General features: G+C 48.8%; 2 protein-coding genes across 2 annotated transcripts; one reads left to right on the top strand and one right to left on the bottom strand.

Moving 5' to 3' along the window:
• Window positions 1–3,879: 3,879 nt before the first annotated feature.
• On the bottom strand, window positions 3,880–4,592 carry LOC142473649 (histone H1.4-like). The gene has a single exon (XM_075580743.1). The coding sequence runs from the start codon at window positions 4,571–4,573 to the stop codon at window positions 3,932–3,934; it is 642 nt and encodes a 213-aa protein (XP_075436858.1). The 5' UTR covers window positions 4,574–4,592; the 3' UTR covers window positions 3,880–3,931.
• A 16,991-nt stretch (window positions 4,593–21,583) lies between these two features.
• LOC142473633 (histone H4) lies at window positions 21,584–21,895 on the top strand. Its single transcript, XM_075580729.1, has one exon. It carries the CDS (start codon window positions 21,584–21,586, stop codon window positions 21,893–21,895), a length of 312 nt encoding a protein of 103 aa, XP_075436844.1.
• Window positions 21,896–25,599: the final 3,704 nt, after the last annotated feature.

Here is a 25,599-nt window from a genome sequence, read left to right as displayed (position 1 = left end):
CTCGGAGACCCACCTTCAAGGAAACCAAAAACTAAGCCTGGCGAACCACAGGGTATACCGTACCGACCGGGCAACAGGAGCCAGAGGTGGTGGGACGGCTGTGATTGTTAACACACGGGTCAGCCATAATGAGATTGCACTACCACCCCTCCGGAGTATTGAAGCCACTGGAGTACAGGTAAAGACTGCAACAGGACCACTGCGACTAATTGCCACCTACTGCCCCCCTAAGGTGAAGCTACATTTGGGAGACTTGGAAGCTCTGCTGGACTCCACTGTCCCAACCATCATCGGGGGAGACCTAAATGCCAAACACCGGTGCTGGAACTCAAGGACAGCAAACTCCAGAGGACAAGCTCTTCTTGTTTACTCAAAGGAGAGTGACTTTGTAGTGGCTGGCCCTACAGAACCCACCCACTACCCAGGCACTGCAAGCCACACACCGGATGTCCTGGACATTGTCTTACTGAAGAACGTGAAACATTCTGTCCAGTTGGAAACCCTGGCGGAACTGACCTCAGACCACAACCCAGTTACCATTACTGTTGGCGACGAGATGGAAACCCACCAGCAAACACCCAGGTACAACTTCACCAGGGCGAACTGGAGCCTGTACAAAGAAGAGTTGAGCAACATCACAAACCCCCGCCCCTTTGACACCAACGGAGACATTGATGATGCTGTTAACACCTTTACTACCGCAGTCCAACATGCAATAGAGCACAGCGTCCCGAAACAGATGCCCAAACGCTGCTCCATCTACGACCTACCGAGCGGGATCAAGCAAGCGATTGCTGAGAAAAACAGGGCCCGACGCCAGTGGCAGAAGTTCCGCACACCTGACCTTCTGGTAAAGTACAACTCACTTGCCAGACTACTGCGACAGCAAACCAGCCAACACCGGGGGGAGAGGTGGGAGGCCGCAGCAGCCAAGCTGAAGGAATCCGACAACTCTGTTTGGAGAATGACCCGACGCCTGACCGGGAAGAAGGAGCCTAATCCACCTATCCAGGGCCAGACCCACCTGGCATGTAGCAACAAGGACAAGGCAGAGGTTCTCGCTGACACACTGGAGACAACTTTTAGGCCTAACCAAGCCAGCAAAATAGCACGGGAAGTTGAGCAAGGAGTTAACAGGCATCTTACCGAGCACCTACCAGAGACCGAAGCGGAAACCCTTGAAGGATGCACCAGGACTGAGATAATGCAACTTGCAGAAAAGCTGGCAAATGGCAAAGCACCAGGAAGTGACGGAATTACCAACCTGGCCATCAAGAAGCTTCCGCCGGCAGCCATGGAATGCCTCACAGAAATCTTCAATGCATGCATGCGGCTCCAGCACTTTCCTCAATCCTGGAAGGAAGCCAAGGTCATTGTATTTCCAAAGCCTGGAAAACCACGGAGGGATCCTGCAAACTACCGTCCGATAAGCCTGCTCTCTGGACTGTCGAAACTCCTGGAGAAAGTTATTCTTACGCGCCTCCGCCACTTTGCCTCTGGTAAAAACATTCTACTAAAGGAGCAATTTGGATTCCGGAAGGACCACTCAACCAACCATCAGCTGCTGCGAGTCGTTGACATAATAAGCCATGGATTCAACATCCACAAATCAACTGGAGTTGTCTTCTTGGACGTGGCCAAAGCGTTTGACAGAGTTTGGCATGAAGGACTACTGCACAAAATGATCAACCTGAAATTCCCAAACTACCTGATTAAGCTGACTGCAAGCTACTTGCGGGAGCGCACATTCCACGTGGCTGTGCGGGAAGAGCTCTCAACAACACGCCCCATCCGCGCTGGCGTGCCACAGGGATCAGTCCTGGGACCTTTCCTTTTCAACCTCTTCATGAATGACATCCCCACAGACCTCCACAAGACTCAACTGGCACTCTACGCAGACGATGTGGCAGTCATCTCCCAGTCCTTCAGAGAGAAAGAAGTAGCTAAGAACATCCAGAAAGCACTAGACATGCTATCAACATGGTACAGCGACTGGCAAGTAGGACTGAACTCCAGCAAGACTACAGCTACACTGTTTACCAAAAAGAGGATCAAGGCACACCCGCCAATCACCCTCAACGGAGAGGCTGTCAAATGGGAGCCAAACAGCTCTTACCTAGGTGTAATCCTAGATAGCAAACTAAGCTGGAGAAACCACATTGAGAAGATTCAACAGAAGGCAACAACCAAGCTGGCAGCACTGTACCCTCTGCTGAAGACAAGGACCATGCCCATCAAGAGCAAAGTCAATGTGATCAAGGCGATCATTAGACCCACAATGACATACGCCTCCCCGGTGTGGAGTGGTTGCCACCAACATCAAAGATCATCTCTCCAAAAATTACAGAACAAGGCGCTGCGGATTGCGTCCAACGCTCCACTTCCTACAAGAATAGCAGACCTTCATAGGGAACTGGGTATCGAGATGTTAGATGAACATCTAAAGAAGCTCAACAAGAAATTCTACAAGGAACTGGACCAGAACTCAAACCCGCTGATCAAGAAGCTTGCTGCGATCTCTGCAAACCCATTTGACCGCTACCCACGACCCATCACAGCGCTGAACCTGTGAAACCAACTCAACTGTGGCAAGTAACACAGATCAAGAAGCTTCCTAAAGAGTGCGACAATACACTCAACAAGAGAACTTGGAGTAATGAGGCTCCAGGCTCGGTATCCAATATCACCACTGACAGATTTAATCTGTCAGTCAGAACAGAACGGTCAGTTTTTTTCTTTATTAGTTCCTGACCGGAGACGCGCACTGACACAGCAGCACAGGATGGCCCGGACCAAGCAGACCGCCCGGAAATCCACCGGAGGGAAGGCTCCCCGTAAGCAGCTAGCGACCAAGGCTGCCAGAAAGAGCGCTCCGGCCACCGGCGGAGTGAAGAAGCCTCACCGCTACCGGCCCGGTACTGTGGCTCTCAGGGAGATCCGCCGCTACCAGAAGTCCACCGAGCTGCTCATCCGCAAGCTGCCCTTCCAGCGCCTGGTCCGGGAGATCGCCCAGGACTTCAAGAATGACCTGCGCTTCCAGAGCTCGGCTGTCATGGCTCTGCAGGAGGCCAGCGAGGCTTATCTGGTGGGGCTCTTCGAGGACACCAACCTGTGCGCTATCCACGCCAAGAGGGTCACCATCATGCCCAAGGACATCCAGCTGGCCCGCAGGATCAGAGGGGAGAGAGCTTAGGCCGGCTGCACCCTGACTTCGTTTACACCCGAAAAACAAAGGCTCTTTTAAGAGCCACCACATTTTCAATGAAATTGCCTGATCAATATTAACACACGGATACTGATCTCAATATAGAGAATTAAAGAAGTGTGTTATCCTTGTACCAACATATGTACTTGATGTGTGACAATATAGATAAACGCAAATTCAATATTTGTATTCATTGTCATGTGATATATTGACTTGCATGCATAGTCACCATTTCATACTGTATATGGGTGCACGTAAAGACAAACCTGTAAATGTCCCCCCTCCCATGTGCCACTGGTGATTATACTGAAGTGTTAGGGAATAGCGTGTGCTTCATGCTTTCAATGTGATGTAAACACATGTATTTTATAACATGGTGATAAATAAGTTTTTCTGATGTCAACTACACTATTTTTGTTTTCTATACACCGTGTATGTGAACATTGTTTATGTAGACACAAACAAAACCATATCACCTAGTATGTCAGTTTGTCTGAGAAACATTTATTCGTGCAATAGGTTAGGGACTACAAACTTACACATGCACCTTACAGTGCTCGCAGTATCAATGCATATACACTTATGCTCTGGCAGTGTAACACAAACCCCTGCATGGGACAAGTTGGAGAAACATTCCCAGTTACACATTATGTGCACAGCTCTCTGTGGGGTTGTGGTGGCTCTTAAAAGAGCCTTTGTGTTTGTAAGAGGCTGAAGTTCTCGGTCTCACTTCTTAGGAGCTGCCGCCCTCTTGGGCTTTGCTGCCTTGGCCTTAGCTGGACTCTTAGCAGCTTTTGGCTTCGCAGCCTTTTTAGCCGCCGGGCTCTTCACAGCCTTCCTGGGCTTGGCAGCTTTAGACTTCTTCAGGCTTTTTGCTGGCTTCTTGGCGGCCGCCGGTTTCTTGACCTTTTTGGGGCTTTTCTTCACTCCCGCCGGAGCCTTTTTGGGTTTCTTGGGGGACTTGGCGGGTTTCTTTGCCACTGGCTTCTTGGGTTTCCCCACATCCTTTTTCTTGGCCGCCTTCTCCTTGCTCTCCAGCTGCTTCTTATTCAGCTTGAACGATCCGGAGGCTCCGCTCCCTTTCAGCTGGATCAGGGTTTCCTTGCTCACCAAGCCCTTGAGAGCCAGCTTCAGGCGGCTGTTATTCTTCTCCACATCGTAGCCTCCTGCAGCCAGAGCCTTCTTCAGAGCGGACAGGGAGACCCCGCTGCGCTCCTTAGAGGCGGACACAGCTCTCACTATCAGATCGGACACGCTGGGACCGGACTTTGCTGGGCGGCTTTTCGAGGCTCCGGCCGCTTTTTTCGGCTGCTTCTTCTTGGCGGCGCTTTCAGCTGCAGGAGGAGGAGCAGGAGCGGTCTCGGCCATTGCAGCTGCAGGTAAAATCCCCCAACACACTGACAGAAAGTTATACTGGGGGCGGGGACCTGCCGGGACTTATATAGAGAGCCTGCTGCTCTGTGATTGGTTAGTTATCGGAGTGAGCTTCTTTCTCATTGGGTATAATCACTAAGCCCCGCCCCTGACTCTCATCCTCCCGGATCACAAACACTGCTCTGACTTTGTGTTTCTGAGGCTGCAAGAAAAGGGCATTTTATCCCCTAATTATTACTCACATCCCCCCTTCTTGCATGCAATTTATAAGGAATTATATTCTCTTCACTGCTGTATCATTTTTCTGCTGGGAAAGTACAAACACAATTAGGAATAATGGGTGAAAGTTCGGCTCTGTAGCCCGGGATTTGCCAGATTTCATTCATATCTGTCTATTTCTGTCACTTTTACTTTGCTCAGACTAAATGTGCAACCTCCATCCTCATACAGTGACACTAAGGACATATTATTCTACAGTATCAGTTTAAAATAATGCGCATATAAATATATAAACATGGTCTGGGGATTCACTATATATGTACAAGTAGCACAATAATTCCTGTGCAGTGTACATTGCTATTTCATGTTGTTCCATTTCCCCGGTACTAAGCTCTGTATTATTCCATTGTCAGTTATGAATATTGGTTATTAAATGGGAGATTCGAAAAGTTTTGTATTCCATCTGTTCTGCAAATGAATAGTTTATAATGATATGTATGTAACATTATGTTTTCTAAAAACAATCATAGAAGTAACATACACATCATGTGAATGACAGTAAATATATTTTAATAATGTAATAACCAAACAACTATTTTGTTTAAGCTTTATAATACAATTGGGAAGTGTTAAAAATATGTTTATTTGTGGGTTACAAAAAAATGTGTATGTGATATTAATGGAAGATTAGGTTATTAATCACCCTGTGTGTTACATAACTATGTAATGTCACTATTAGCACTATGTATAGGAACTGACATGTTTTGTGACCATTGTCACCAGAGACCAGAACTTTTAACATCTTTACAATAGGATCACTATCACCAGAAAATAATAATAATAATAATAAAAATAATAGTACGTTCTTGTATAGCGCTGCTAGTTTTATGTAGCACTTTACAGGGACATTTTGCAGACACAGTCCCTGCCCCGTGGAGCTTACAATCTATTTTGTTGGAGCCAGAGACACAGGGAGATAAAATGACTTGCCCAAGGTCACTAGGAGTTGACACTAGGAGTTGAACCAGGCTTCAAACTCACTCTCACTGCCAGTGTGTTTTACTCAGTGTTTACTCACTGAGCCACTCCTTCTCCCGAATGACACACTAGTTGAATAAACAAAAGTTTATTCTGGCAAGCCAGAAAACACACAACATACATGTGACGGTTGGGGTAGCCAGCCTCACATAATAAGGTAAAGCCTGGCTTCTCTCAGCTGTGTCTCCGTAAAACTCCCACTTGCTCCGCTGACCGGGCTTCTCTGGCGCTTCTCAGCTGAGATCAGTGCTTGTGTATGCTCTTTAACACAAAGCACTTTTTAAAAGCCTGCCAGCGCGTCTCCGATCGCCTCCATAGGTTGTCTGGTTCCCTACACCGGCCTCACTCCTTACATAGCCCCTGCTGGATATCCTTAACATGGAGCAGGGGCCCTTGACCAATCACAACATGTATTGTGACATTGCCGCCAAACACAGGATGAGCGCTCGCCCTGCTGCACAAATGGGGGAAGGGGATCAGCTTAAGGGCTCAAGACCAACCCTGCAATAGGTCCCCCCGGTCAGCCCCAAATATCCCGCTGGGAAGGCGCCACCAGGTCTGCGGGAAACAATTGGCTCTAGCCCAGTGAAAGCCGGACCCCGGACCTTATTTCTAGCCCTTTCCTGCTCACCATTTTTTTTCACCATGAGCCTTAATGGTCCCCAGGCCTGAGCCTGGGGTGGGCATGCTTTCCCCCGATGGGGAACAATGACAGCCCTTGTGCTTTCTTCTCCTCCCAGCACAAGACTGACTAAATGTGATACTGTGAGGATTCGCTGTTCTGCTGCTCCTGCCCCTTTAACCCTCACTTGCCCATTGGACTACCATAACACTCAAGAGTGGCAAACTGGGGTGGAACTTACGCACGGTGCGCGGGTTCTGTGCAGTCCCCTTCGGTCTCTGGGCATGGAGCGCGTTCTTGCTCCTCCTGTCTTGATGCGCAGCGCGCATGCATGGTACACGGTCTTCCCTGTGGTCTGCGGTCTCCGCCCCTCTGACCCGCCCCCGTCCTGGCATCACCCCTATGCAGCGCGGTTACGCCCCTCACTCCGCCTCTACCTCAGCGGGTCCTGCCTCTGGTACCCGGCCCTGTCCTGATATCACTGTTATGCGGCGCAGTTGCGCCCCTCCTCTATCTCCATGGGTCTCGCCTCTGGTTTCCGCCCTCATGGCGGTGCCGGTGTCGTGGCGCACAATGACAGCGCGTGACCAGGTCACCTACGGGTTTTGCGGGGGGCATGCACAAATTCTGACGCGGTAGCTATTGGCTGTGTAATAGGACACACCTGCATGATCCAGCAGCCTATCCTGTCTGCATGTCTGCTTCCTGGTTGCCTCCCATTAGTGGGAGGTCCTATAAATATGCTCTCAGAGCTCCCAGTCATTGCCGAGCATAACCTCTGTTTGTGTGACGCTGCACTCATCACCTAGTTCCTGTCTGCCTGAACCCTGCTGCCTGACCCTGCATGGATACTACTCTGTGATGCTCTCCTGCACTGACCTTGGCTTTGGCAACGACTACTCTGTGATGCTCTCCTGCACTGACCCTGGATTTGGAACCACGGCGACGCTACTCTCTCCTGCACTGACCCTTGCTTGGCTCCACGACTACTCTACGCTCTACCACCCTGACCCTGGCTACGTACCCCAACAATCCGCTGCTCTATACTCCAAGATTCACAAGTACCTCACTTACCCTGTCTTCTGTTACCCTGATCCGGCCTGTACGACTGTCCTATACTCTAGATGTGCCCTCGTGGTTGTGGTTGGCGTTCTATACAAATCCCTACCTCAGCCCCACGGTCACGCCTCGTTTGTAGTGAGCTACGGATTACAGATACTCCCACTTGGAAGTCTCTGCAAGGGGCGGGCTCATGGATTGTACCCATCTTGGATAGGCTTACACAGGCCATGAGATTAACCTGTTAGTGCTCTGAACATAATAGGGACTTACATAATAGATACACTATGTGGGAAAGAGAGGTATTATGGGACATACCCTGTTACACTGGATAGGGGTAGTTTGGGCAGTTAACACGCAGGTGGCCCAGCCAGTTACACAAGGAGCACTGGCCCTCGTGGGCAACCTCCATCGGCTCTACTTCAACACCCTGGGTTTTTGACTTCTTCCCCCCTGGTTTGGTGGCCTGGGGAGGGTCAGCTACCTTAAGTCTTTTGACCGCCAGCACTGGAGTAAGGGAAAGGAAACGCTATTCCAACTGTGGCCGTGTGGCCACTGTCACGATGGACGGAACGTATCAACAATTTTATATTTTAGGGAAATAGATTGAGCACACAAGTTGAGCAAAATAAACTGACATTTATTTCCTTAATAGACAGACACACGACAACCTTAGAATATACTTGACAAAACACTTACTGAGGAAGAGAATGGGATAGAATTTCCAGAAGTAAAACAAAGCACCAGAATATTGTCTTTTAAAATGCTGTCCTTTTGCAAGGGGCGTAAATTGCCAGCCCGATAAGTCTGTGAATATTGCAAAGTTCTTTCTGGTCCATTGGGGTTCGTTAGATAACCCCCAGCACTAACGGAATCCTGAAGAAGAGTTATGTCCTTGGTTCTGATGTAATTAACTTGTTGCGTTAGGGAATCGTTGCTGCTGCTCTTATCCGCTTGTAGAAGCAAAGTGGAAATTTGTTCACATTGTAAAAGAGAGACGAAAGACAACGGGGATAGCTTAGGGAGCATGTATATAGGGTCGGCTAGCATATCTATAACATACCCGCCCAATTCCCTTCGTGGGAACCTCCATCCCACCAATCTCCATCTTGCCCCCAGTTTGCAGAGTGGGCACTACAGGGATTTCCAGTTGATACAGCGCCTGTGCAACTCTGACACCTGGGCTGCTTACCATATGAGTGCTCCCCTTTTTACCTGGCTTCTCCCAGGCTAGGAGTTGGACCCAAGGTGTGAACTAGCCCAGATGACTAACAGGATCTCCTGGTCAGCGAGCATCCCGTCTAATTCACACTTTGTGGCTCTGGGGCTTTCATCTGCAACACTTCCCTAGATCCATAGGCATGGCCCTAACAGGGAGTCTCTGAAGTTTGCAGAAGGAAGTGCCAACAGCTCATCGGTGTAAAACATGTGGTTACTGGTTGCATTGCAAAGGCAAGTAGAAAAAGCCTCATCCTGCCTGTACATTTAAAACTGCAGCCAGAAAGGCACTTTATCAAAAATATATGTTCTATTTGTCCTAAAGTCATCACTGGAGTTATCGGCATTCGGCCGTGCCTGGGATGTCTGCCAGCAAGTAGGCAAGCCAGGTGACAGTGCGAAGGCTCCCCTTAGACCACCACCGGGGCTAGGTAAGCCCTTTCAGCACAAGGCTGTTCAGTGGGACGGCGGCATTCACTTTCTGTAGCCCATCGCTGGGAGTTCTGGAGAGCCGGATCCTGCCTGATGTCCTTGGAGAAGCAAGGCAGGGAAGCTCAGTGTAGCAGGCGGGACGCTGATGTGGTAGTGGTTGTGGCCACTATTTGTGGGGCTAAGCACCCGGAGACCGAGACCCTGAAGACTATCTCAGAGGCGGACCTCAACCCTCCAGGGCTTTCCCCAGTTGCCATTCCTACTATGGCGTATAATTGTGAGGCTCTGTTTGCCATGTTGGGTCAAGGCGCAATGGCAGACCATCACCTACAGTTAACCTAAATGCTGAGAGACCTTGTCAGACCTTCTCCTGCCCTATCCCAGACCCCAAAATGAGGCCCCAGTACCTCCCTGGGGTCTGATAATTTATAAATAACATACCTCCACACACACCACATTTTTCAACATTGTGTCCAGTATTTTTGGACAAGACACTTGGCAACCCTAGTGCTGGCAAGCCAAGTACTTCCAGAAGCTGACTCTACATGAGACACTAGCCGAGGTTGTGTCAGCCATGAGCCAGAGGGGCTGAACGAGAGATTGACCGAGACATTGCCGGTGAAACTGTCTCCATGAGAGCAACCTTGCTGGCTTAGGAATGTGCCACACAGGTGCTTTGACTTCTGGCCGCCAAGATGACGGACGACGGTGTGCTCCCGAGTACACAGCAAGAAAAGTGGGTACTGACCCCTGCTACTATGCCAGTTAGGAGAGCACCCCAAATTGTTGACTCTCTGCAAGTCACCAAGCCATGTGGGTCAGCCGGGTGCCGAAGATGCTGTAGCAAAGACGGAAGAGGATGCCCATGAGGGCCAGTGCTCCCGGGGAGACCAGTTAAACCATCTGCGGATGAGTACCCCAACACATCCCAATCAAGTATCCCCAATCTGGGGCAAAGTCCCCAAACAACAGGGCTTACCGACTATGAGAGGCTATCCCCAGCAAAGGAACCACAAGCAGTCGTGCGGTTCCAGCGGAGGACCCAGTCAGCGATCCCTACGGCTGTGTGCAGCCATCAGGCTGGAGGACTATGCAGTCCATAGAAGAACAGTTTTACGTCCAGGGGTCCCAGGTAATCGGCAGGCGTTTGGACTGGGGGACCCCAACACTACAGCACCTCTTGAGCAACCTGATATGGTTAGTCCAGAGCATCCAATCCCAGGAACGGGGATGCGGGTGGAGCTGCCAGAGGATGCTATTTTACTGCTTTCACAGGGTGCAAATGTTGGGTAGTTACCCTGGCGGAGGTGCCTTTGGCGCTGCTGCCAGACACAGTGTTTCTTGTTCCCCAGCTTTTGGTGCCAAAGAGTGTCATGATCTGTGAAGAGACAAGGCAGGTAAGACCAGACAAAGCCCAACCAAGCAAAACCTGTGTCCCTAATTACTTGAATACCAACCCCCCCCCCACCTTTTTCAAATCCTCTGACAGTGTGACGGAGGGTGAACGGCCAGAGCTCAGTGAGTGGTCCCCCAATATGGAGGGCATGAGACCTCAGTTGGCTGAGTCTGTCTGTTCAGTCCCCCAAAACATATGTGTTTTTTGTACTGGGCCAGCTATGGGCAGAGAGGGGCCAGCTATTGTGTCACTGGGTGGGTAGGAAACAGAGTTTATAGGGAGCTAAGGAGATCCTGCTTATGGGGCATTAAGGGGTTGCTCACACCAGAGCCTGTCTAGTGCAAATGTTCTGTGGGTTGAAGGCATCCCAGGAGGCATCAGCGTTTGACCGTGCCCGGCAAACCTGCCGGCCAGAAGGCATGGCCAGGGGACAGTGTGAGAGCTCCCAGGAGAATGCCACCGGGACTAGGTGAGCATTTCCAGTGAGAGGCTGGGAGTGGATCGGCGGCATTTGTAGTATATAACCCTCCAAAGGGAGATTGAGAGAGCCAGGCTCTGCCCAACGCCATGGCAGTAGCAATGGGAGAAGGCTTAGTGGAGCAGGGTGATACAGATCTGAAGCTTGCAGCTTCCCAGTGGGAGTGGAAGCAAAGCACGGCTGACTACCCCAATACCGTGTGCAATGGCCACCTCTGCCAGGCTTATTGTGCCCAATGTATAGGTTTTTTTCTTTGTGTAACCCTTCCAGAAAAGAGCTAATCACTGATGTCTGGAAGTGGAAAACAGTATAAAGTGGGGATAGGGATGTGGTAACTACACATCAACACACACATTTTATCATGCCGTGATGGTCTTCACCTACTGCTGACAGTCTTTACTTCAATCCTCTGCAGATGTGGGACCTGTCCTGTCAAGGCCACCCGCTTCATCGTCCGCTGACCTGGGACCTCTCCTGAAACCTGGTAAGTGAGAAGTAATGTTCCTTGATTGTAAGTGTCAAATCTATGGTGTGTCTTACAATCACTGGCAGCTTACACAAGAGGAAATACGGTAATACAAATAACACATATAGTCCAGGTCCCCTCTGGACTTCCCCTTTGGTACCCGGCCCCCTTGGTTCCCCATATTAAGAGATACACCATTGCTTATAGTTTATGTTGTTGTTTCTTCTTTATTTATTGTAAGGTCCGGGGGAACACCTCTCTCTAAAGGGGCTCCCCCCGTGACTTTTCTCACCCCCGCTCCAGCTCTGCCTTCTCGCCGCTGCGGGCGGGATCTCCCTTCTCCTCCGCTTCCCGCGGCGGCTTCTGATCTCGCGCATACGCACGCACGGCAGAGGACTTTTATGTCCTCCCTCAGGGGGAGTGCCCACCCCCAGCTGAGGCCGCGCACGCCTCTCCCGCGCGGCGCACATGCCTGATGTGCGTGCACCGCTCACAAGCTGCACATCTAGCACAGCTGTGGTGAGTTTCTCCCTACCAATCCCTATCTTTCCTGGGACCGCTCCCTCGTTACTCCCCCTCTCCCTATTGGTCCTTCCTCCTACTTATACCTTGCTCAGCCATTCATTCTTTGGCTGAGCATAGCTTTGTATGACCTGTGTTAACCACGATCGTGCCTGCCTCAGTTCCTGTCTCTTTGTCTCCTTAGTGATCCCTTGCGTACTGAACCGGCCTGGCTGTGGATCCGCTCTGGTCTTCTACCCTTGGTTTGTATCCTGACCTCCTGGACTCCCCGACCCCTTCACCTCGGTTTGCGGATTCCGACCTACCTCCCGGCTCTGGACCCCAGGCTCTCGGTACCACCTATCTTCTGGAACCTCCCTTCTCGTCTGGCGAGTATCTTACTTTATCTTATACTCCCAGACGGTTCCAGACGCCTATTTTCCACTTTCCAGGTGTGTGTCCGTAGCTGTGGGTGCAGTTTGTTACCCATCTCACCTCAGTTTCTGGGTCCCTCCTTGTCCGTGGTGAGCTCAGCGTAACATTATGCTCAGCCCCACAGACATGGACCCCGAAGAGGTTGAGCAACCAAGCCCCATGCAGCGACTTCTCCAGCTAGAGGCGCAGCTTGCCTCCATGACACAGGAGCTCTCTAGACTCTCCTCATTGCAGCCTTCCCCAGGCTCCTCTGCCATGGCAACTGTGGCGTTTCCCTCCCCGGTTCTTCCCGTGGCTGTGAATCCTCATCTCCCGGCTCCCAACCGCTATGCAGGGGATCCCCACAAGTGAAGAGGGTTTCTTAATCAGTGCGAGATGCAATTTGAATTATCTCCTTTGCGCTTCCCCACTGCTCGTTCAAAGGTGACCTATAATATGTCTCTCTTGAACGGAAAGGCCCTAGCCTGGGCATCCCCCATCTGGGAGCGGGAGCCTACCATGACGCATGACTATTCTCGCTTTCTTCGAGAATTCAGGCAAGTATTCGATACGCCTGGTCGTCAAATTACGGCAGATTCTTCTCTCTTCCATATTTCGCTACACGCAAAGAAAACCCGCACAGCTAGTGTTAGACCACAGTGAGGTGCTGACTGGATGGAGACGTGATTATATCATATGAAAGAAAAAGGACCCAGTCTTTCAGCACTCAGTCACAAGGATTGTAATGTTGTAAATATAAAAATATGCTTTATTTATAACCATGAGTAAAAAATAGGGTGTTAAAACGTAATTAAATAGTATTAAACAGCACGTGACTCTATCCTTAATAACCCACCTGCAAGTATGTGGGTGGATATAATAAGATCCCTAATGAATGTTGGGGATCAAACGCTACTGATAGTAGCTACCTAATGATATAGGCAAGAGGAGCCTGTGAGAGCCCACTCAAAGACACTTTCCATATAAGTGTATCCAGGCGTGTGCTACACACTCAATTGATACACTGTGGATAAGTACAGTAATACTGTGTGACGAAATACGAGCTAAGTTAGACCTATATAATGTCTGTCCCTGATTAAGATATGCACTGGTGACTAAATCCATTCATCAGTGCTATCAGAGCCAGGTCTATGATGAAAACCTGTGTGGCCCACACTGTTGATAATAGGTGCACACTTATTAACACATTGGATAGTAGGATACAGAATAGCATGTCAAAACTGGAGCGTTAGATAAGGTCATCTAAACACCTAAACTGCAGATAGTGTATAGGGTGGAAACACCTGTAAGTAGCAGTGGAAACAGTGGTGTTATACAGGTGTTGTTAACCAAGGTACACCTAAACTAATGTCAATAATATCTGCTGTTGCCGCCCAGTATACGTTATAGTGAGAGCAAAATGCAGACACTTAGCACATATGGACAGTTTACCCTTAAGTGAGCGTAGTAAAGTGTTGCACACAGAGGGTAAATGATGGCATGGAGGCAACCTCCACAGTGTCTGCAGTAGTACAGGAGGGTTCACACTACTCTGTGAGTAATGATGTTGTTAGCTGTGACCCCCTGTGGTACTGCTCAGCACATAGTGCGTTAAGGCAAAATAGAATTGCCAAAATACTCAGCTTGTGACTGAGTGGGGTATAGAGGTGGTTAATGCTGTGGTTGAACAGTAAAACCCATAGACGCACCACCCCCACCCTCTCAATAAACAGCTGGTCTGTCTCTGAAGCCAAGTGAAGGGAACACCGGTCTAACTGGTAGAGGGGCCAATGGTTTAATCACTTCTGAGACAGGCAAGACAGGCAAGTCCTCGAACACATCAGTGCTGATATAACCAAGATCAGCGCTGATGTAGGGGACTGTGCGACTACCAGTTAGACCGGTGTTCCCTTCACTTGGCTTCAGAGACAGACACCAATTGACCCTAGACCAGTCATAGTTCAGGGGCAGGAAGAGTTCGAAATCCAGTCTATTGTGGATTCCAGGAGTACAAGGGGTTCGGTACAATACCTGCTTCGCTGGAAGGGCTTTGGCCCAGAGGAAAGATCTTGGGTACCCTACCATCAAATACATGCCCCCAGACTGCTGAGACTCTTTAACTCCAAATTTACCCAAAAGCCATATTGGAGTCGTCCTAAGGCCGCTTCTCAAGGGGGGGGGGGTACTTTAAGGTCCGCGGGAACACCTCTCTATAAAGGGGCTCCCCCCGTGACTTTTCTCACCCCCACTCCAGCTCTGCCTTCTCGCCACCGCGGGCGGGATCTCCCTTCTCCTCCGCTTCCCGCGGCGGCTTCTGATCTCGCGCATACGCGCGCACGGCAGAGGACTTTTATGTCCTCCCTCAGGGGGAGTTCCCGCCCCCAGCTGAGGCCGCGCACGCCTCTCCCGCGCGGCGCACATGCCTGATGTGTGTGCACCGCTCACAAGCTGCACATCTAGCACAGCTGTGGTGAGTTTCTTCCTACCAATCCCTATCTTTCCTGGGACCGCTCCCTCGTTACACCCCCTCTCCCTATTGGTCCTTCCACCTACTTATACCTTGCTCAGCCATTCATTCTTTGGCTGAGTATAGCTTTGTATGACCTGTGTTAACCACGGTCGTGCCTGCCTCAGTTCCTGTCTCTTTGTCTCCTCAGTGATCCCTTGCGTACCGAACCGGCCTGGCTGTGGATCCGCTCTGGTCTTCTACCCTTGGTTTGTATCCTGACCTCCTGGACTCCCCGACCCCTTCACCTCGGTTTGCGGATTCCGACCTACCTCCCGGCTCTGGACCCCAGGCTCTCGGTACCACCTATCTTCTGGAACCTCCCTTCTCGTCTGGCGAGTATCTTACTTTATCTTATACTCCCAGACGGTTCCAGATGCCTATTTTCCACTTTCCAGGCATGTCCCCGTAGCTGTGGGTGCAGTTTGTTACCCATCTCACCTCAGTTTCGGGGTCCCTCCTTGTCCGTGGTGAGCACAGCGTAACATTTATTTAACACAGATATGATCGCACAGATTAATTTACATTAATGTTTTATAAAGTACAAGTAATTTTATTAAAATCTATCCCTATTAAAAATGTATTCTATATTTTATCAGTGAGTAATTATATACATTTTGTTTACCCATTACACCTCTACAAGGGTTCAAAACACAACACAACACACACACCATACAGCAAAGTGGTTAGGGATAAATGCGTGCAACTGCGCGCTGAGAGGCAATTGAACCTGCGGGCTGTAGGGAGCGGGAGCTTGAGCGGGAGGGGGGTGTGTGGTTTGAGCGGAGGGCTCTCCGTGCTGACCCTCCTCCCCCTCCTCCTCCTCCCCCTCCCCCTTACCCCTCCCCAGTCGGTCCGTCCCCACACACACACACCATATTTATGTATACACACATATATACACACATATATACACACATATATACACACATATATACACACATATATACACACACATATACACACACATATACACACACATATACACACACATATACACACACATATACACACACATATACACACACATATACACACACATATACACACACATATACACACACATATACACACACATATACACACACATATACACACACATATACACACACATATACACACACATATACACACACATATACACACACATATACACACACATATACACACACATATACACACACATATACACACACATATACACACACATATACACACACATATACACACACATACACATGCACATACACATGCACACACACTTCCCCCCACCTTTTGGAGGTGGGGAAGCTGCCTCTAACACTCCTGACCCGGCGCTGATAGACTCACCAGCGCACCACGTGACGCGTCACCGCTCGGGATCGCAATTCTCTTGCTTCCCCAGGCGGCTGACGCGTCACAGCGTGTAGTGAGCCTCGCCGGAAAGAGGCAGCGGGGACAGATGGTCAGGAGGTAAGGGGCTGGTGGTCCGCTCGCGCGGCCGTCCGCAGCGGGTCCTCAGCCTTAGGGCCGTTCTATAGTGGTGGGGGTGCGCACGCACACCAGGGAGCGGGGAGTCGACAGACAGCGGCGAAGAAAAATAATCTTTTTACGCTGCTACTGGCGCTGAATGTATGTATGTGTGTGTGTGTGTGTGTGTGTGTGTGTGTGTATTTGTGTGTATATATGTATGCGTGTGTGTGTGTGTGTGTGTGTGTGTGTGTGTGTGTGTATTTGTGTGTGTATTTGTGTGTGTGCACAATGTAATACATTTGTGCACGGCTGCACACACTATATAACAGCCCCTAGGCCGTGCTTATAGTGCCTACGACAGCGACACAACATCTCACAAACACAAAAGCTTTGCCGCCGCCGCGTGCGCTTATAGTGGAAACTTGAAGCCGGCAAATTTGATTTTTCAAGGGCCGTCGTGTCACGTGACGGTCCTTGAACCAATTAAATGCCCGGAATCCCGCGCCGTCGCGGCAAAACATAACTTTCCCTCTCACCCTCCCTATCTCCCTGTCTCTCTCCCTCTTCCCCTGTCTCTCTCCCTCTCCCGCTGTCTCTCTCCCCCTGTCTCTCTCCCTCTCCCCCTGTCTCTCTCGCTCTCCCCCTGTCTCTCTCGCTCTCCCCCTGTCTCTCTCGCTCTCCCCCTGTTTCTCTCCCTCTCCCCCGTCTCTCTCCCTCTCTGCCTGTCTCTCTCCCCCTGTCTCTCTCTCCCTGTCTCTCTCCCCTGTCTCCCTGTCTCTCTCCTCCTCTCTATCTCCCCCCTCTCTCTCTGTCTCTGTCCCTCCCTGTCTCTGTCCTTCCCTGTCTCTGTTTCTGCCCCTCCCTGTCTCTGTCTCTGCCCCTCCCTGTCTCTGTCTCTGTCCCTCCCTGTCTCTGTCCCTCCCTGTCTCTGTCCCTCCCTGTCTCTGTCCTCCCTGTCTCTGTCCCTCCTTGTCTCTGTCCCTCCCTGTCTCTGTCCCTCTCTGTCTCTCCCTCTCTGTCTCTCCCTCTCTGTCTCTCCCTCTCTGTCTCACCCTTTCTGTCTCTCCCTCTCTGTCTCTCCCTCATCTTAACTGCCGTATACCTACACCGAAGTAACCTACCCTGCTTTCTTCCAGATCTGACTCAAGTTTCACGCGGGAGACATCGGAAGACAGGTAGGGAACACCTCCCCTCCAGTATAGTACCTTGAGGGACTGTGGATCAGGTAAGATCCCAGCCGGGATTGCTGCTTTAGAAATTGTGAAGAGGGGGCATCCTGACACTGGTTAAGGGGTACAGAAGTCATTCACATCTGGCTTTTTTTTTCGTTCGATTAGTGAGGCCATCCGACACACACTCACGTAACTAGGACTAATGGTAGTAAAGTATAAGTGTAATACGATAAATAAACTGTTAATGTAAAAAAAAAAAATTGTGTCCCGGTTTTTCATTTTCAAAATCTGGTCACCCTATTCACATATATAGGCAGCGGGGACAGATGGGCAGGAGGTAAGGGGCTTGTGGTCCGCGCGCGCGGCCGTCCGCAGCGGGTCCTCAGCCTTAGGGCCGTTCTATAGTGGTGGGGGTGCGCGCGCACGGCAGTTATAGATGGCTTAGGTGAGTCAGCCCTTCTATACAAGGGCCGCGCGCGCACGCCAGGGAGCGGGGAGCCGACAGACAGCGGCGAAAACGGGAAAAATAATCTTTTACGCTGCTACCGGCGCTGAATGTATGTATATGTGTGTATGTGTGTATATATGTATGTATGTATATGTGTGTGTGTGTGTGTGTGTGTGTGCATATATGTATGCATGTGTATGTATATATGTGTGTGTGTGTGTATGTGTGTATATATGTATGCATGTGTATGTATATGTGTGTGTGTGTGTGTGTGTGTGTGTGCATATATGTATGCATGTGTATGTATATATGTGTGTGTGTATGTGTGTATATATGTATGCATGTGTATGTATATGTGTGTTGTGGGTATGCATATGTATGTATATGTGTGTTGTGGGTATGCATGTGTATGTATATGTGTGTTGTGGGTATGTATGTATGCATGTGTATGTATATGTGTGTGTGTGTGTGTGTGTGTGTGTGTGTATCTGTGTGTGTGCACAAATGTAATACATTTGTGCACGGCTGCACACACTATTTAACAGCCCTTAGGCCGTGCTTATAGTGCCTGCGACAGCGACACAACATCGCACAAACACAAAAGCATTGCCGCCGCAGCGTGCGCTTATAGTGCACACAACACACAACGGCGACAAAGCGACGGAGCAACGTCGCCGTCGCGAAAACTTGAAGCCGGCAAATTTGATTTTTCAGGGGCCGTCGTGTCACGTGACGATCCATGAACCAATTAAATGCCCGGAATCCCGCGCCGTCGCGGCAAAACATAACTTTCACCGGTGGCGACGGGTGACGTCACCGGTCGTGTCGCCGTCACCATCGGCGGCGCTATAACTATAGGCACAGCCTTAGACTTGTGTTATCAAAAGGAAACTTATCAAAATGTGGCGCTCTAAATATTCAGATATCAATCATAAAGAGTATAAATTAATATAACAGTGATACTTATATAAACATATAGGAAGATGCAGCTGTGACCCGGCTGAGGTTTGCTCGGTCAATCCTCTTGGTACGATGGAATGGCGATGGGGTCTCCGGGAAGCGCAATATATGTAATAAAGAATAAAACAGTGATGGTGCAATATTGTAAGGTTAGTGAATTCAAATAGTGATGACACGGCTTTCTATATATATACTCACAAACGTGTGAGGTTTTGCAGGCACATAAAGGTATCTTTTAAGGCATTCATTCAATCGCCAGGAGATGCAGAGATCAGTGTTTCCCCGTATGTATGGACTCCCAGGAACCTTATTTAAAAGATACAACTGGACATAGTGCAGACTGTATATATAGTTTATCAAAGGTAAGTAAAATCAGTTACACTCACATATTTTCAGATACAGGTAAGCATTTTAGATCGCAATGGATCTCTCTGGCTGGGTCGATGGTGTCTCAGCTTCCCCTCTCTCGTGGCGTGCGTTCCACCAGTGCGTTCCAGACACCGGAAGTGATGTCATCCGCCGCGTCCACTTCCTGGGGTTCCAGCCGTCTCAGGGATAGAGCGTCACTCTACGCGTTTCACCACATAGGTTTCATCAGGAGTGACATCGGTTGCCCGTTTGAAACCGCTAAGGGGGAAGAGGAGGGAGAGGCAGAATCCACCACGCAGCTCCTGACTTGTGTTATGGCTTTATAGTGATTTCATGTAACTTCATTCCCACGTGACTTCAATTTCGAAGCAGCACTGCCACCCTGTGGAGTAACTGTCAACTTCAGACATTTCTACTGGAGGATATGTGTTTGCTGAACTTGTTTCCCCGGTCTGCATTTCTTCCCCGTGTCACCTCATGCAGGGTAAATTAGAAATAAAAGCAAATTTATAAAACAGGGGTATTTATATAAAAAAAAATACTGATGAATGTAGTTGATCATACACATGTAAATATTACAAATGAATTACATTTACAGATATATAGATGCAGAAACAATATAATTAAATACATGAAATAGATGGCACACAAATGTGTTCGTGTGAGTTGGGCAATACTAGGCAAAGCAAATGTGATCACAGTTTTAATGAGATAAACTTCCAACCAATCCCATTACCACGCAGCCTTTTTTTATAAACAGTAACGGCTTTCACTGAGCCAATCAGACGAAAGACTTTTTCAGCCAATCAAAATCAAGGAACGTCTTCCAGTACAATTCACTTTCTCCCCACATGGGGTGTCTGTGGTTTTCACTCAGGTCCGCTCATACTGCATATAAGCAGCAGCTTTACCGCAAAAGCCTGCTCTCTGGACTGTCGAAACTCCTGGAGAAAGTTATTCTTACGCGCCTCCGCCACTTTGCCTCTGGTAAAAACATTCTACTAAAGGAGCAATTTGGATTCCGGAAGGACCACTCAACCAACCATCAGCTGCTGCGAGTCGTTGACATAATAAGCCATGGATTCAACATCCACAAATCAACTGGAGTTGTCTTCTTGGACGTGGCCAAAGCGTTTGACAGAGTTTGGCATGAAGGACTACTGCACAAAATGATCAACCTGAAATTCCCAAACTACCTGATTAAGCTGACTGCAAGCTACTTGCGGGAGCGCACATTCCACGTGGCTGTGCGGGAAGAGCTCTCAACAACACGCCCCATCCGCGCTGGCGTGCCACAGGGATCAGTCCTGGGACCTTTCCTTTTCAACCTCTTCATGAATGACATCCCCACAGACCTCCACAAGACTCAACTGGCACTCTACGCAGACGATGTGGCAGTCATCTCCCAGTCCTTCAGAGAGAAAGAAGTAGCTAAGAACATCCAGAAAGCACTAGACATGCTATCAACATGGTACAGCGACTGGCAAGTAGGACTGAACTCCAGCAAGACTACAGCTACACTGTTTACCAAAAAGAGGATCAAGGCACACCCGCCAATCACCCTCAACGGAGAGGCTGTCAAATGGGAGCCAAACAGCTCTTACCTAGGTGTAATCCTAGATAGCAAACTAAGCTGGAGAAACCACATTGAGAAGATTCAACAGAAGGCAACAACCAAGCTGGCAGCACTGTACCCTCTGCTGAAGACAAGGACCATGCCCATCAAGAGCAAAGTCAATGTGATCAAGGCGATCATTAGACCCACAATGACATACGCCTCCCCGGTGTGGAGTGGTTGCCACCAACATCAAAGATCATCTCTCCAAAAATTACAGAACAAGGCGCTGCGGATTGCGTCCAACGCTCCACTTCCTACAAGAATAGCAGACCTTCATAGGGAACTGGGTATCGAGATGTTAGATGAACATCTAAAGAAGCTCAACAAGAAATTCTACAAGGAACTGGACCAGAACTCAAACCCGCTGATCAAGAAGCTTGCTGCGATCTCTGCAAACCCATTTGACCGCTACCCACGACCCATCACAGCGCTGAACCTGTGAAACCAACTCAACTGTGGCAAGTAACACAGATCAAGAAGCTTCCTAAAGAGTGCGACAATACACTCAACAAGAGAACTTGGAGTAATGAGGCTCAAGCCTCGGTATCCAATATCACCACTGACAGATTTAATCTGTCAGTCAGAACAGAACGGTCACAATTACCTCATTCGCTTCCTGTTTTGACACTGTGCAGAATGACTGGTCGCGGCAAAGGAGGAAAAGGGCTCGGTAAAGGAGGTGCCAAGAGGCACAGGAAGGTTCTTCGTGACAACATCCAAGGCATAACCAAGCCTGCTATCCGCCGCCTGGCTCGCAGAGGAGGAGTGAAGCGCATCTCCGGTCTCATCTATGAAGAGACCCGTGGGGTGCTCAAGGTTTTCCTGGAGAATGTGATCCGGGACGCGGTCACCTACACCGAGCACGCTAAGAGGAAGACAGTCACCGCTATGGACGTGGTGTATGCTCTCAAGCGCCAGGGCCGCACTCTCTATGGATTCGGAGGCTAAACGGTGACACTTCTTACCAACTGATGATACGGAATTCACATTCATTTAACCCAAAGGCTCTTTTAAGGGCCACCCACATTCTCCTGTATAGAGCTCTGGTTACACCGCCATCTTATTCTTACCCGTTTTCATGTTGCTGTCTCTGACGGGACTCAATATTTCATATTGGAAACGGGTTAGAGAAATACAATTCACTACAAAACCACCAGTATGTGATAGCATTTTGTTAGAGCGCTTTATCTATGATTCTTTTCTATGAATTGACATGTACACTCGTGAGTTATATAAACTTTGCTATTCTCCCTTCATGCTATTAACTGCTCATTCATAAAGCAAACCACATATTGGTTTCACTTTTTGATATAACTTCTCTGAATTAGAAGTGCCTGCACTTGACAGATTTAAATACGTGATTTTAATTGCTCGATCCATATACACATTTTTTTACATTACACATTGGTACAATCTGCAAAAGAAAATGTATATGATAAATGCCTTATCTGTATTGATTTTAACCGCTATGAAAACAATTACATTTTTATAGACTTGTATAAAACAATGACAATCTTTGAGCATTCATTCATTATTATTTTGCTGTCTTTTCTGCTCTTAAAACAAAATCCCCAATGCAAATGCTTCATAAAATAGTCACTCCTTTTATATTCCATTAAATAGTCCCATATATTGGGCATCATGTATCAGCTTTTGATAAGAAAAAAATGCAATCGGATTTTCTTTAGCACTTTATGTGACATTTATGATAATTTGTCACAACTGTAAATCTCATACATATTGATCACGTTTTTTGGTTTTATGATCATAAATACAACCCCGCATTTCATGTGTAAAACACTCGGTTTGGGGATCTCGGAACAATTATACAGAGAAGGTAAAAAGGCGCCAAAGCTTTACTATCTGTCATTCAAACAAAGACCACACGGTGGCAGTATTGTTTTGGAAATGATCTGGATTCTGGAGACCTGGATTTTTCACAATGATCTGAATCAAAGGTTTCACCTCCAGATATTTGTGTTAAATACGTTTTGCGGATTCCCTTAAATAGAATTAGTGAATTAAGTTTAAAATCAACAGAACTCTAGCATCACTTCTTAAATCGCACAAATATGTGTACTGATGTGGGGGCTGAAACTGCCAAAGATGCCACATTTCCCACACAATCTATACAGGGAAAACGCAGCAGCACCAAAATAAAGGCAGCAAAACACACACACACGTGTGTAACTCACATTAATAAGAAACACTTGGGGTCTTACTTACTTTGTGAACAATGTTTCTAAATCAATCTGTTCTATTAATTCAATGATCCTTTGTTTTTTTTATTTCAGTCACACTTTATCTCAAAGATTATCCCGGAGACCAGAACGTAACCCCGGGATCAAGGCACCAGAACGGACAAAGCGTTTCAATAAAGAGAATTTATTCTGTCCGTATCCAGCACAGCACAAACTCACAAACCACTTACACTCCCCAAAACAGGGAATACAGGGGAATTCTAGGTGCCAGGCGCCACTTCCAAGGCTCCCCAGGGTTTGCTCCCACTCCTGTGGGGTTTGAGACTGCAGAGCTTTCAAACCTGTTTGCTTTCTGAGACTCTGTCCCGCAGCACGGAACCGTTTTCACATCTCCCGCTGGATGAAGCTCCCAGCGCCGTGTGAAGGTGTCTCTGGCGCAGCCTTGGGGCGCACCGCTTAGTTCCCTGCACGCTGGGATCACACTGACCCTGAGCGCTGCTGGGTTCCCCTTACATACAGTCCCCGCTGCTATAGGAAATCGCTGCAGATGGAGCCGCGACCATCATGTGTGGATACTGCATGGGAGACAGGACGTGAGGTCACATCTGCATTGGCCAATCATGGCTGGGCGCGGGGTGGGTGAAAGTTAAAGGGCTTTTGGAGAAATATGAACGTCCCTGTGGGAGCAGCGCCTGTCAGTGGGAGCAGCGCCTGTCAGTGGGAGCGGCGCCTGTATCATGAGCATCAGCGATATCTCGGGATACAGCGCAATGCTGCACTTTTAGGGTGTTTGATCGTCAGCCCGATCTCTTCCCCAGCCACTCTCCCTTTGTTCCTGTCCCTCTCCTCCCCCTCCACTCCAAGCAATAGCAGTTCTCCGGACATGTGGGCTGCTCAGTGGGATTCTCAGCCCAATGTACAGAGACCTTGGCTATGCTTTATATATGCACACACAGTGTATACTTTGGTACAGTTTACAACACGAGAGTAAAGAATTACAGTTACAGGGTATGGAAGGGGTTGCATGGCACATTAAACTGGGGCAGCTCTAGGGTCTGGTGACCAGATGAGCCCCAGGAAAGGACAGGTAGGTGGGAGGGACGGAGTCCAGAATAATACAGGTTAAGCCTGGTCCCAGGGGTGTGTACTGAGGTCTGGGGAACTGTGATTGTTTCCACACACATCAGGCACTCTGATGGGTCACCACCCTATCTCCATGATTTGCTATGGACACAGGAATCTAGAAACGGGGTGGCAGATATCAATTCCACAGATCATTTCTGGACTGGCATGGAGATGGACTAAATGGTATTCTCTGATGTCATGCCAGAGACACCCAAGACAAGGCTGTGTGCTTTTCTGAAGCAGAAGATTTAAACTTGCCTGCTTGCAACTTGTTTTCAGCACTGCCGGAATTCCTGATCCTCTACAAGAGTGGAAGCTGCTCCGGGTAAGCCATTTCTGTGGCACTGGGCACCTAGGACTGCTAGGATTCCCCCTGTATTCCCTGGTTGGTGCGAGTATAGCTCTGTTAGGAGATTCTGTGCTGTGTCTGATGGCTACTGCTGAAATAAACACCTCTTTATTTGATCGCTGTGTCCTGTCTGGCACGTGATCCAGTGAAAGAGTCCTGGTCTGCTGTGGCAACTATTGTTAGTAAGCAATATGTAACGAGAACTATGCTCCCCTCCTTACTATCCGGCGTGACCTGTTTCATATATTGTTCTCATTCTTGCTCGCCCAATGATCAAAACACATTGTTCCCTCCCTCAGTGCCTTGTTTTGATTGTCCACTTCTCAAGTGTTTCAAGATTTACCTAATTCTTGTTGTAATAGTTTGTGGGTTGCTCCCTTCCCCAGTGTTCCCACTCTGTATTATTTCCCGCTTCTACTGCCATGGCATTCCTAATGCTTGGTTTCAAGTACTAAGCAATGTAGTGTCCCTCAATTATTCCTAATCTATTGTAGTGAGGAGATTGGCCCCTTCCCCTTTGTTTCCTAATTAGATTGTTCCCTTTCAAAGTGTTCATAATCCATTGTTCCCCAGTGATTTCCTAATTCATTGTTTCCATCCACAATGCTTCCAAATTCTGATTGTCCCCTTCCCAGTGCTCTCAAAATTTACAACTCCTCTCGCAAATACTAACGCATGACTGTCCTTATTAAAATGATTCTCCCATGCCGCTCTCACCCCCAACCCACCCCTCCCCTACCCACCTTCCCCTCCTTCTCCAATTCCGCACACACATCGGAAGACAAGGCTAAGGCCTAGCTGTCCAGAAATCTCATCTACCAGGCCTCCCCGGTGTAAGTCATTTCGGATGAAACCATAGAGTCTAAAGGGTCTCCACCCAGCCCGCCTTCACTGGAGACCGTTTTCGGACCAGCCCCCAAGGGTCTTAAACCCCACTAACCGGTCCTTTACTAAAGACCGGTTCAACACCTTTTAGA

The sequence above is a fragment of the Ascaphus truei genome (assembly GCF_040206685.1).
Source record: "Ascaphus truei isolate aAscTru1 chromosome 12 unlocalized genomic scaffold, aAscTru1.hap1 SUPER_12_unloc_3, whole genome shotgun sequence".
NCBI lineage: Eukaryota > Metazoa > Chordata > Amphibia > Anura > Ascaphidae > Ascaphus > Ascaphus truei.
Note: the sequence above shows the minus strand (reverse complement) of the source record. Positions and strands in the feature narration are given on the sequence as shown.

What these genes read in the sequence shown, in the direction of transcription:
- LOC142473649 (XM_075580743.1), bottom strand. Translation starts at nt 4,573, where the DNA reads ATGGCCGAGACCGCTCCTGCTCCTCCTCCTGCAGCTGAAAGCGCCGCC.
- LOC142473633 (XM_075580729.1), top strand. Translation starts at nt 21,584, where the DNA reads ATGACTGGTCGCGGCAAAGGAGGAAAAGGGCTCGGTAAAGGAGGTGCC.